The sequence below is a fragment of the Sphaerodactylus townsendi genome, linkage group LG08 (assembly GCF_021028975.2).
Source record: "Sphaerodactylus townsendi isolate TG3544 linkage group LG08, MPM_Stown_v2.3, whole genome shotgun sequence".
Lineage (NCBI taxonomy): Eukaryota > Metazoa > Chordata > Lepidosauria > Squamata > Sphaerodactylidae > Sphaerodactylus > Sphaerodactylus townsendi.
Window position 1 is genome coordinate 37,964,913 of NC_059432.1, and position 13,651 is coordinate 37,978,563.

Consider the following 13,651-nt stretch of genomic DNA (forward strand, 5'->3'; position numbering starts at 1 on the left):
ATTCAAGGTACAAGAAATATCCATTGCCGGGACCACAGCACACTTTCCCTGATTTTATTCTACCAGTTCCCTCAGGTGCTGCTAGACCTGTAGAGAAGTTTTAATATATGCCTATATTTCTCTTACCATGACTCCAGCATCCAGGAGGTGATTTAAAGCAAGGAAATAACATTGTAGGGGAAAGGATTCAAAATCCCCTCTTTGCCCTATACTGATAAAACTGTTTGAGCCCTCTACACGGATGACAGAGAAGATAGGAACAGTATATTTATAGCCTGCACGTTACTTAAAAACTGGATTACATCAGTAAGAAGCTTTAAAATTCTTCCACACGACTGCTCTTGTCATAAACCAAGGCATTCACATGCAGTCATTCACTATCGTTCGGGCACTTCCCTCATAAATCTGTTGAGACATTTGCATTAGGAAGGTGCATAATAAAGCACTTTGTACAATGTGCCACACAATATGACATCATCTTAGTTATAGGTACAAACAAGCCAGTCCAGGACAAGTTCCTGGAAAACTAATGGTAAATAACTGACTTCAGCTCTGCCTGCAACCTATTATTCTGTTGTAGTGATTTCATCCTACATTACTAGTTCAGCCACACATTATAGGTCACCATGCACCTTGCTCAACATCAACACTTGCTACTCAAACCTTTGGAAATGAAGAAAAATCAACTAATTCTTGATACTCAAGGTAGCATGCTCTTTTGGTTCAAGTTGAGGCTACACAACACATGGAAAATAACTCATATTCCCTAAGACATAGTTAAGTTCTTTAAATGCCATAAAAAATAAGTACAATTTTTCAGTTAAATGGCTGTTTACCTGCTCATTATTTTTCATTTCTGTCTCCCTGCCTCCATCTTGTTCACCTTCAATACAGCAATCTTTCATCTCAGTGCAATTATGTTCTGGATAATTTAAGGTGCTTGATCCGCATTTGTTCACACTGGTCACCGTTAATGCTGTGGTTGTTCTGTTAACATGTAATGGACTGGGTTCACTTGCCCCTGGAGAAGTTCCGGTAGAGTATTCCCATGCTAGCATTTGGGGGGATACACTTGACTTATCTGGTCTATTCAGCACGCTGCTGTTGTCTGAACTTTCAAAAATAGCCGGGCTGTATGTAAAAAGGTCTGTGTTTTTGTCAATACAGACTGACATGTACAATTGATGAAAAGAAGAGTCCTCTACATTAATATTCGTCTCCTCAAAATAGTCTGCTTTTAATCCAAGTTGATTATTGGTACCACACAGACTTAATTTTCCCTCTAAAGCAGTATGTTCATTATTAGTGATTACAGAGAACAAGTTGGGTTTTAATGGATGTGCCCTCATTAGTGGCCCACTGCGTGTTACAGAAGGGAAGACAATCCTTGAGTCTGTTTCAGATTCCAATGTTAGCTCTGGAAATGTTTGTATTTTCCTCATGCTGTTCTTTGTGTGTACACCTCTCTTCAAGTCACTTCGTTGTGGTTTTGTGTCCAGAGCATTCATACACTTGTTATTGTGTTTTATGTTGTTGCTCCCCTCATTGCATTTTGTAAGTTGAGTTGAAACACGTTGACAGTAAAATCTTTCATTTTCTGAGCTGATGTGAATTTCTCCGGTATCATATTTTCTATCATTCACAGAATACATCACAGAAAAGTTTCCACCACCAACAGCTTTCAGGTCTATCACTTGTGGAGAAGAATTTTTTTGCTTGCAGTTATTTTTAGTAGAGCACTGTTCGTAGGGTGAAATACACTCATCAACGTTTCCTTTCTGTAAGTTATCACAACTATCTGGATGGAGAAAAAAATGTTCTCATAAAAAAAGTTGTTAATTCATTGTATCATTGTTCTTATTATATACAACACTGACATTACATGAGTGTTCTATGATGCCTTGACATTGCATTAGAAAAAGCTGGTTTTTATATCACACTTTTCTTTCCTGTAAGGAGTCACAAAGTGGCTTACAATCTCCTTGCTTTCCCCTCCCCGCAACCAGCACCTTGTGAGGTCACTGGGGCTAAGAGTTCAAAGAGAACTATGATTAGCTCAAGGTCACCCAACAGGCTTCTTGTGAAGGAGTGGGGAAAATAAACTCACCAAATAAGAGCCTGCCATTCATGTGGAAGAGTGGGGAATCACACCTGATTCCCCAAAGAAGAGTCCACTGCTTTTAACCACTACATCACGTTGGCTCTCTTACCATTTATAAAAGAGACTACTGCCCAATATGATGTGGTAAGGATAAAACAATGGGTGACTTTTAATGGTAGGGATGCATTCAATATTCCAGCCTCCCCTTTGGAAGATTCCGTATTTGACGATGAATAAGTATGTGCCAGGTAGCATCTGGGTACGTAGCTACTGCCAGGACAGTAGCTTGACCTAAACTTGAGCTCACAAAACTAATACAGTGCAACAGTTTCTAGCACTGCACCTATGCAGTAGCTGTGATCCATTCTCAATACTTGTTAACTCAGCAGTGAATGGCACCCTAATACAAATCTCTAAAAATGGAAACTATTAAAAAAATTAATTTGAAAAGCTAAATGAAAAAATAGATTTTTGGTACAATTTTTACTTAATATAGTGGAAAAAAGGAACTAGATATTTGCCCCACCAGACTAGAATACCAGTTCTGGATTTCCAGGATATCTAAAGAATGCAAGTTGTACCTTGAAAGGTGTCACAAGATTCAATTGAAAGCACTCTTCTTCCAATAGCAGAGAGGCATTGGCAAGCATCACTGGAGGAAGAATATTTCAGTTTTTCTTTACACAGTGATATGATAGTCTATAATGACAATTGTAAAGTAAAGCATTTAGCAATTAACTCACTGTCATAGATAGCATGATTCCAATGACAGAAGAGATCACTGGGAAACGTCCAATGTTTTGCATCAGTAAAGCAAGCAATTAAGGAACTTTAAGATGCCATAACCTCTTCCAACCCTTACATTTCTAGAGTATTGGGAGCCAGTCTGAAATGCAGCATCTTACAATACTTAATAAATGTTCGTAATAGGGGGAACATCCAATCTCTTAGCAACCAATATAGCCTTATTACAACATAGTAATTTCTAAGTAACTAAAAATATTAAACCAAGTGTTTGCAGATTTGTGCTACTAAAATTTATTATTTGATCTTGATTCTGTAATCTTTTATTACAAGCAGTCACACAGTGTTTGACCCAATGAGACAAGTCAGTTGTTGCATTTTCAATTGACAACCATCCCAATGGCAGTCGCAGGTACCCCCAACATAGAGAACAAGGCCTAAAATACTTTTATTTTGTTCCACTGCACTGAATCAGTGCCGTAGCACCAAAGGGGTGGGAGGGAGGGAGTGACGCCCCAGGTGGAGCCACAGCGGAGGCGTGGCCAGGCCATGGAGGGGCCATGGTGGAGGCATTACGGGGCATTCTGGGGGTGTCCTGGGGCGGGCAGTGCTGTGGCAGGGACGCAGGGCGCACCCTGGACGCAGTTTCCCCTCTGCACTGAATAGAGCTATTCCCCTAAACCCCTGTCTATGTTGTATCCAACCGTCTACAATTGCAATATGGCATTCTGGATCACAGATCATAACAGCCCCTCCAAAAAGTTTGGTAGTCTCCTCCAAGAAATGAAAATCTCAGATGCCTTCAGTACATTTGGAACAATCCATCTCTGTATATATATTTTGTGAAAGATGTTTCGATGATCTACTACACTAGTATTCAACAGGTGAGTCAAAAACATATCATAGCTTGACCTAAGGTGGATGACAGAAGTGGAAAATGCCATAAGTTGCAGCTAACTTACGGTAACCCTTTAGAGTTTTCAAGGCAAGAACAAAAAGGTGGTTTGCCAGCGCCTGCCTCTGTGTAGCAACCCTGGACTTCCTTGGTGGTCTCCCCTCCAAGGACGAACAAGGGAAGCCTTGCTTAGATTCCAAGCTTTGACAAGATTGTGTTAGGTTAGGCCGTCAAGGTCAGGACAGCAGTAGTAACTCTACATTAAAAAATTATATAGTATAATGAAATACAGGAAAAGAACATCAGGCTAGCATTGAGCCTTCAAATCAAAGACAATTTTGTAAAGCATTAGCCTTGTTCATGTTGACCAATGTAAACGGAACCCCACGTCAAAGAAAGCAGAAAAATCGCAAAATGTTACTTTTCATCATGTTAATTTTGTCCCACAGTTTAAGAATTAGTGGCATAATCTATACAACATATCTACTCATTTGTCAGGGGCCAGAGCAGTCCCAGCCCCAGATGACCTCCTGGCTCGGAAGCCAGTTGAGCCAGGCAACCCCCAGCAGCCGCCCGCCAGCCCCCCACTCACCGGGCTATGTTGCCAGCCCGACTGAGGTGCAGGGACGGGGTCCAGCGGCCATGAGTGGGAGGAAAGGCACTGCCACCACAGTGGCAGACCTAGGCCACGACAAACTAGCGAAAAGGGGCAGAGACCCTAGGAGCCCCCACTGCAATGTCCACTCCAATTTTAGAAATGTCCCAGCCCCAGTCAGCAGGGCGGGGCAAGGGCTAAGAAGGAAGGGGCGTGGCCCGGAAGCAGCACCAAAGCCAATTGGGTCCTGGGGCTGGGGAGGGATAAGAGGGAGGAGGGGAGGTGGGGTGGGGTGGGGTGGTGAGAGGAGAGAGGAGGTGGAAATGAAGGGGATGGAAGGAGACGAAGGAAAGAAGGCACAGAGGAGGGAAGCAAAGAAACAAAGCAGTAGAGGGAGTGTGGAGAAGGAAGTGAGCCAGAGTCAGTGTAGGGGCCTTTGAGGAAGGGACAGGGTAGGCCAAGCACTCCGCGGAAGAGGGGCAGATGAGGGACCCAGCAGTAAGGAGAGTCAGGGGCCTTACCACCCTATGGTTGCATCACTTAGCCGACTTAGGACAAATCCCAGCAACCAGGGGTGAGGACGGGCCTGACACCACCCGGGAAGCGATAGGAGGGATGGACCTGGGACCCGTGCCAGTGACTGGGGAGATAGGGTGCCACATCGTTTAAACATTTTTACTCAGGCATAAATTAGAAAACATTGGTAATATTCCAAGAATGCAATGCAAGATTGCCAGAAGAAATTGCCAGAAAAAAGGACCATATTTGATCAAATAAAGGAGTTGCCAATAGGCAAGATTTCTCATTTTTTATTCTTATTAGTTCTGAGAATGAACTGAATCCAAACCTGTTTAATGATCTTTAAAAGATTGGACAATGCTCATAATATGAATGAAACTGAGTATTCCCTTTAGGTTATTAAGGAAGGGAGAGTTTTGAACAAGCTGGGCTTGCCTTAAGGGCAACAGGTAAAGGAACAAGGACACCACACATCAGCCTGTCTCTGTGCTGTCCATCATACTCTAACATGTTCTTTTAGATCTGAAGCAAACCTCCAACCAACTGGAAATTCTACTGAATTAAAAAAAAACAGTTTGCTTTGAATAATATGAAAGCAACAAAGGGAAAGGTGTTGTTCCAAAACATTCAGACTATGTTAGTGCAGCTTCTAATATGGTAGCTAGGGTTGCGAACTGATGGCTGGAATCTAATGGGAGATGAGTGGGTGGCTGATATCATCATCATCAACCTTTTATTGGCATGAGTTTAAAATACAACAGAGAGGTTGAGGAAGGGTGGCTGATGTCATAAGCAACATGACATGACTTCCTGGGAAAACCAGAAGTGACAGCACATTAATCAAAGAATTGCAGGAAGCTCTCCAGTAAAGCCATAGAGTTTCTGGCACACCCTAGGACGGCAAAATATTGCTTTCAGGTTTTTCCTGGAAGTGATGACATGTTGTCATGCTGGTGGCCATTAAAAAAAATTCTCCTGCATCTCAAAGGAGTGCCAGCAGGGAGTGTGGGTTGGTAGCAGGAGGTCTTCCACTACAACAGGCATCAGGGCAACTCTGTTGGTAGCACGTCAATTGTTCTAGTGCCTACCACAGTGAACATATGTATCCATGGGATCAGATCTAGAATACACATGCAGGCTTCATTGTATCAGCTATGGTAGCTAAAAAAATTAGCGCAAGGGTAAACCTTCAAAAAGGACCACTATTCTATTTGCTTTATCACATCTGACACCATGCAGCTAACTCTAAAAGAGTAAAGAACACAAGACTGAAGATTTGATTTTTTTCTGTCCTATGCTGTAACAGCAAAATAAGTCAACGTGAAATGATAGTATTCTATTAGTTCCCAAGACCATTTTTACCTCAATATCTGGCCTCTCATGAGGATTTTCCTCTTGCATTTGTTCAAGCAGAATTTGTAGATCTTCACTAAATTCTGAAGGTCCTTCAACCTCCATTGTATATTCAACCACCATTTTTAGTGTCACTCCCAAAGAAAACATATGTGCCTGCAAGCAACGGACAAGATATTCAACAAACTACCATTCTATAACTTAAATCAGATTAACTCTATTAAAATCTATGAGTCAAAAGCAGTGCAAGTAATTTGTGAATCATGGCAGAAATGTCTTCATCCCTCATTATCCATCGTAACTCAATATTGACTAAATGGGGATTGATTTTCTAATTTAAAATGTATTTTTGGGTTGGAAATGGATGTTCATTTAGGAGGTAATCACAGAAGGGATCAACAGACAGAAGACAAGCGAGACAGATGATGAAAAGTTGCTCCCTTATCTTGTGGATAGGGAAAAGTGTGTAAATTGTGAAATATCTAAATCAGTTCTAAACATTGAATGTTAAAACATTTCTGCTGATTTAAGGTAAAACCAGCAAAAGTATTTTGGTAGCTTTCCACTAGGGGGAGCTTTCACCAAGTACATTAAAATCGTTCTCAGAGTTTTAGCATTGGTAAAGTATTTGTCAAATACACACGTAAATATGTCGCTTTTAGAATATATTACTGTTAAAAATCTTTCAGTGAACGAAAAGATCAAGAAGACAGACAAAAAAAATGTTCCAACGCACCAGTGAATATCATGCAAGACAAAATTTTCTATACTAGAAACACTTCAGAATAGTAAATATGCATACAATTCATCCTGTGAGACATGTATGTATTTGATCACATTATATACATGAAACAGAGACCTAATTTGTGTGATTCATCATCAAAGGCATACGTGATGACATCAAGTTCTAGATATAGTTAGGACAAATCTTAAATAAAAGGAGATATACTCTGTATGCAAAAACTCCAGACATTTAAATGGGTCTGGTAATGACCCTCGAAGGCTACAGTCAATTGCAGCCACATTTATGCTATAGATGAATCAACAGTACAGTTCAGCAAAAAGGCATCTTATAACATTCATATCTAAAGATCCACATACAGTTTTCAGGATTCCTCTTAACAAAACATTCATGCATTTCTACATATGTAGAGGGGGGGACACATTCAAATTGCCCTTAAAATTAAAAACTGGTCCACAGCTACCAGTGCATGACCTCTAAACAACATGCTATTTATCTGCTTGGACAAAAGCAAGTGGTGTCCATGGAAACGTGTTGCATAGCTCACAACAAATCAGTACATCCCCATCAGAGAACCCTGCACATTTACAAGGATGACATATAAACATCCTTTGATGCCATCAGAGATGTTAGAGCTCCATTGACCACTCTGCTCAGCTAACAGTGGTGTATTCCATAAGGCATGGCTCACCCTGATGCAAGATGCTCCTCTGCTTGTAGGAGCCAACACTCATTGCTGAGCAGAGTGGAAGAATAAAACCTGTCACACACATGAAGCTGCCTTACACTGAATCGGCCCATTGGTCCATCAACGTCAGTACTGTCTACTCCGGTAAGCAGCAGTTCTCCATGGTTTCAGGCAGACCCTGATTCTCTCAGAAACCATCCAGCTACCAATTACTTATTAACATAAAAATAGAGACACGTGGAAAGCCAGAAACTGAAGCTGGAAACCAAAAACAGTTGTTGGAAACCAACATCTGCACGGCCACTTCCATGACCAAAGACTTATCTATGGAGTTCAAAAAATAACCTTCACAAAGAGTCTAACATGACTGGCAACTAGAATGCCCAACTGTTTTATGCAAAGTGAATTTAGCAAGGCAGAAACTTGTGGTCACATATGATATACTTTCCCTGAGTCCATTATTCAGAATGCTGTATTCGGGGGGGGGGGGGGGGGGTTCTGTCCTGATTCACTTTTCATTAATTAAATTAAATTAAATTTCATTAATTTCTTTCCCACAGTTACTCTTTTATTAAACAGAGGTTACTGTTTCACAATGTTTTCCCACCTGGGAAAATTCTCTGTATTTGCCATCCTACTTCACCAAATTCTTCTGGCCATTTATTTATTTATTTATTTATTTATTTATTTATTTATTTATTTATTTATTTATTTATTTATTTATTTTTCAGATTTTTAGACCGCCCCATCCCCTAGGGGCTCTGGGCGGTTAATACCAACACAAGCAAATCTCACCGTGGTACAGCTAAAAACAGCTAAAACCTTTGGGGTAAAGCAGCAGTAAAATGAGGAAACTAACTATAATAGTTAAATTAATCTTCATAGAATGGCCTCCATGAAGTCTCAATTTCAAACCCTCTTGCCGGAGGGAAGGGCAGCAATCCCAAGATGATAAGGCCCAGATGTATGGCCATGGGAGGCACCATCAACGGCTAGGTACCTCCAAAGCCCGCTGAACAGCCCTCATTCCTTTACAAGGCCCTGCAGAAATTCCATAAGGTCCTCAAGAGGTCTCGACATCTGAGGACTGGTGGAAGAGCCGCTCATTCACCAGGCTGGGGCCAGGGTTGTGGAAGGCCCTGGCCCATCGCGGGAGGCTACAGCCAGATTATCATCAAAGGGCCAGGGGACCATCAGGTAGATTGGCCTCTGCTGAGCCTAAGAGGCCCGTGGTTGGAACGACGTAGGTGGGATGCGGTCCCTAAGATACTTAAGGTCCCAGGTCAGCTGTGAAGGCCTTTAAAGCGTCGAGTACCAACACCCTTTGAAGATGATTCGAACTCTACTGGAAGCCAATTGCAGCTGGCGTAGCATTGCAGGCTGGATGTGATCCCAGATGGCAATACCTCTGCGAAAGCAAACGCCAAGAGCCGCATTTTGGACCAGTTTTTTAACTCTCCTCAGATCAAAGCGCTAAGGGAAGGTCTCCAAGGAGAGCCGAGTTAAGCAATAGTCTAATCTGGAGATGACCGCTGCATGGATCACTGTGGCCAGGTCGGTCTGGGAGAGAAAGGGGCCAACCGCCGGCCTGACGGAGGTGGAAAAAGCAACTCCCGGTTATATGGCGCCACCTGGGTCTCCAGTTGATAGAGACCTAATCCAGGTGGACCCCCCCAAGTTCTGCGTCTGACGGAGGGGTCGGTGTCAATGTGACCTCTCCCACACCGGGCGGCTGAAACATCCCTCTCCCCTGGCAATGACCCAGCCAGAGGATCTCCGCCTTCGATGGATTCAGTTCTTTAACCGTTTCTGTCGTGCGAACTTCAACCAGCAACCGGGCTTCCAAACAATGCTGTAGAGCCGCGAGGGGCGTGTGGCTGTTCCCCCCTCCATCAACAGAATGAGCTGGAGTGTCATCTGCATACTGATGACAGGACAGCCCAAAACTCTCGCATCAGCTGAGCAAAGGGCGGGTCGCATGTAGATGTTAAATAACAGCCCAGGGGATAAAGTAATGCCCCCCTGGGTACACACGCAAGAATGAAGCTGGCACTTCCTGGAGTAGCCTCAGCCCCTTGCACGACTCAACTTGCTGAGTCCATGCCTTCGAGAAACGAGGGAACCCAATCCATTGAAGGATAATGCCCCGCGACTCCAGAGAGGCAGCGCCAGGCGGGTGGGCCAAAAGGTCGTGGTTAGAGCATCACATCAAACGCCAAGTGTAAAGGTCTAATATCATTACCAGCAGGCCACTGATCCGCCTTTGGTCAAGCTGCATAATGGAGCTGCATCTCTGTGACGGCGACGAGGAACAGTTCTCCGGCCCCATGCCTTCCAGCACGGAAGCCGGACTGGGCAACAAGGGGCCGTGTCGATGCGCCGAACCAGGAAACCTTGAAGTTGCGTCTAACACCACTCTCTCCTCACCTTCCCCAGAAACCAAAGATTCGAGACGGGAAGGCTAATGGTCGGGCCAGATCTCCAGGATCTAATGATGGTCTTTTTAAGAGTGGGTGGACCACTGCCTCCTTCAGCCCAATAAATTTTTGAATCCAATCATTTGTCAGGACTGTTGTTTCAAAAATCTTTTTATGTTGAATAATTTCAGCTGCTTCAAAGGTTCACTAAGACCTAAACACACATCTTTTTTTGTATTTTGCCTCATCTTACAGCCACTGGTGGGCGTTCTCAGCTATTAGTAGCAGGCACAAACCTCGTAGATATTTTTGAATCCCATAATGGTGGTGCAGACGCATGGCAAATTTGCAAAAAGCAACACAGTTATGAGGGATCAGGAGCCAAAGTGGGATAAATAGCCATATTGATACCGTAGTCCACACAAATCATGACTGTCACTCAAAAAACAAGGAAGCGGAAATCAAAGAAAATCAGTAGGAGGATTATGGGATGAGATGTGCATTGCACCAGATATTCCACATTACAGTAAAAAAATATCTAAAAATAAACTAAGGCAGAATGACTTTCCAGGAAGAATGCTTTTGGGCTGTCACTACAAGCCAATATTTAAGACTCTACAAAACAATTGCTACAAAATCCTGGAAGGGATAGAATGGAATGTGGTTGCAATGCATAGTGGTTAACGGGGTATGTTTGATGTATTGGTTTCAAGTTTACTACCAATGAAAAACATGGTATGGAAGGTCTATATAAAAAAAGATGAATATAAGTTAGACTTTCAAGATTATGGTGTTTCAAACTTCGACGATCTTCAGATGTTATGGACTATTACGTTCCCTTCACGTCCCCGCCGTTAAGCCGATGTGGTATGGCAGGGGATAATGAGAACTGTAGTCCATAACATCTGGAGGGCCGCGAGTTTGACACCTATGCAAGCATATCTAAATCAATCAGAAAGTCTTGAGAACTCAGTAGTTTCATTGGAGAAAATCTTTAAGAAAACACATAATAAGATAAACATTAAATTTTAGTAGAAAATATCTTAGGCCCAGAAGTGCCATTCTTGGGGTGTTATTTAATGGTTAAGACTACTTGCATCTTTGTATGTAGAACCAGTTCCTCAAAGAGAACTCTTGTAAAACATTAAAATCCTACACCTCGATGATACAAAACCGTTTAAAACCAGCCAATAAAAGATAGGGACATAAGCATGAAAGCTATAAGCATAAGCATTTTATTGTCATTGTGCACCTAATCAAATCTTAGAAATTCCTTACAGCAGCATTCCTCTGATGCACACAATTTCCAGACTCATACATCATCATCCCTCCACCCATCCCGCCATCACAGTTCCAAATACATCAATATGAAGCAGCGGAGTTTAGCATAGCCACAGCTCCTAGAGTAGAAGCTGTCTCTAAGCCTCTTTGTCCTAGTCTCTGAGGGGCCCTGTACCGTCTGGCCAGATGCAGTAGCAGTTTAAAAGAGAGTGTGGCTGGATGAGATCGGGTCCCTCAGAATATTATTTTGGGCTTTATTCAGGGCTTCGGCATTATAGATTTCTTTTCCAAGGAGGGGGGGAGAGCAGCCGATAATCCCTTTGTGCAGTAGTGGCAGGATCAAACCCTTTGGAAGCTTTCCTCTTCCTATTCGGCCACTGTGCAACTGGGAGAACCATACACACAGATGCAGTGGTGAGGTTAGGACACTCTCTATAGCACAGCGGTAAAAGGACACCAGGAGTTTTCCATCCAGTTGCTGCTTCCTTAAAAGTCTCATGAGCCTGGTACAGGAAATGTTAATTATGGGTGCCAATAGTAAATAGATCCTCCACAAGCCCTAGTATACAAACAGGTCCTGAGAAGATTGTCACTGGAAGGGATCTGTACGTGCAAGAACATTTGGAATACTGCCAAAGAACCTATCAGCAGCCAGCACAGTCCTTACAGTATAATATGGTATAATATGAATTTTCCCCACCAATCCCTGCTAATAACCAGGCTGCCTTGTTTTGAAGTAGCTGATGCTTTTTAGGGCTATCCAGCAGATCAAACAAGATGAGAGGAACAATTTTTTCCTACCCCTAATGGGAAAAGAAGAAAGTAGCCCAAAAACAGTCATAACCAAGGCATGCTACAGTTCCACCTGGGTGTGATATCAGTGCTCTGAAATATTCCATGGAATAACTGAAGAACTACATACCACATTTCTACAGGTCGAGAAGCTAGGAGACAGTTCTAAAACACATTAAAGACACAGGAAACCAACCAGGATAAACCCTCTAACAGTAAACGTCACATAACATCTCATTTGAACTGCCAGGGTGTTATTTTCCACTTTGCATTTTCCACTGTTAAAGGGAGGGGCAGAAGCTGCAGCACTACTGCTATCTTGCAGCAAATCTATTCTTCGCAGCTTTGGCTTGTTGGCTCTGTCTGCTATTTAGTATAACAACTGAATCTCAGGCACATCTCAGTGTGAATTGGCAACACATGAATAGGTGCAGTTGACACACATTTTGATTGCTTGAGATAAGCCTTAGCCCTGCAGATATCAGAGCAAAAATAAAACAGCCAGGAGCTTTGAATGATCAAGACATGTACCCAAATTTGAACCCCAAAGCCTCGTACCTTTGCTTCCCCTTTACAAAATCACATAACTGATGGGTGATAAAAATCTCTGCACAAATGAGTGACAAAATGAATGAGGGGAACTCAACATAAACAGCTAAACATTTCATGCTTTTTGAAATGATGAGTGTGGTTATGCAACTTACGACTGTCCTGCAAATATCTAGTCTAGGGGAATAAAAAATAAGTAGGCAAATACTTGCTGCAGAAAAAAGTTCATGCAAACAAAGTCTCCAAATAATTTTAATTTGCATAAATAAAGACATTTAAGGAAGGAAGTGATTGAGAAAATCCACCAGAATGTCAACAGTTTTTACTCAACCACAAACTTGAAAGTGACTAGTCCACACCATGGCTACATTCTCTGGATACTACGGTACAACAACTACACAGTGATCACATAAAGGGCATTTCACAATGGAAGCCCACTGACAACCAGACATACCTACATGCTCCCAGCTACAAGCCTTACAGTATCACACAACTCAACGCCTACAGCCAAGCACAATTGGACAATCACATTTGCTCCAGTTTTTTGCCCAGGAGGATTTATGTTAGACATCCTTAAGATTATAATACCCAGTCACCAAAATGAACAAACAGATTTAAAAAGTCATACTGGCACTCGGTAACAGCCTACTAGAAAACAGATCCAAAGGCGCAAACAGAACACCATTGGTTGTTTTCACCTATTGCTCCCAGCTTGATGCAGTCCTATGCATCATGTGTGATCTAACAAACCTGGACACGAACTATGTGCTCATGTCCACTCAGGGAATTCTATCAGACATACTAGTTTGTATTTATTATCCATCGATCGATCTTAATATACTTAAAGTCACTTCTCCTTCTCAGATTGACACAGGGACAAGAGGTTTGTCCTCAGGCAAGAAAAAGAAACAAGTCTGTTTCTTCTCTTGCATAGGGGCTGACCTCTTTCGTCCTGTGTTGGATGCAGAAGGAAAG

General features: G+C 42.4%; 1 protein-coding gene across 1 annotated transcript in view; it reads right to left on the reverse strand.

Annotated features, from left to right (window-relative positions):
- Positions 1-842: 842 nt before the first annotated feature.
- Positions 843-13,651, reverse strand: part of LOC125437402 (kinase non-catalytic C-lobe domain-containing protein 1-like) — a 38,606-nt gene continuing 25,797 nt past the window's right edge. The window contains exons 4-5 of the mRNA XM_048504872.1: positions 6,217-6,363; positions 843-1,798 (exon numbers count right to left, since the gene is read on the reverse strand). Coding sequence (XP_048360829.1) covers positions 1,691-1,798; positions 6,217-6,363 — 255 coding nt within the window. The 3' untranslated portion in view covers positions 843-1,690. The remainder of the gene's footprint in view (positions 1,799-6,216; positions 6,364-13,651) is intronic.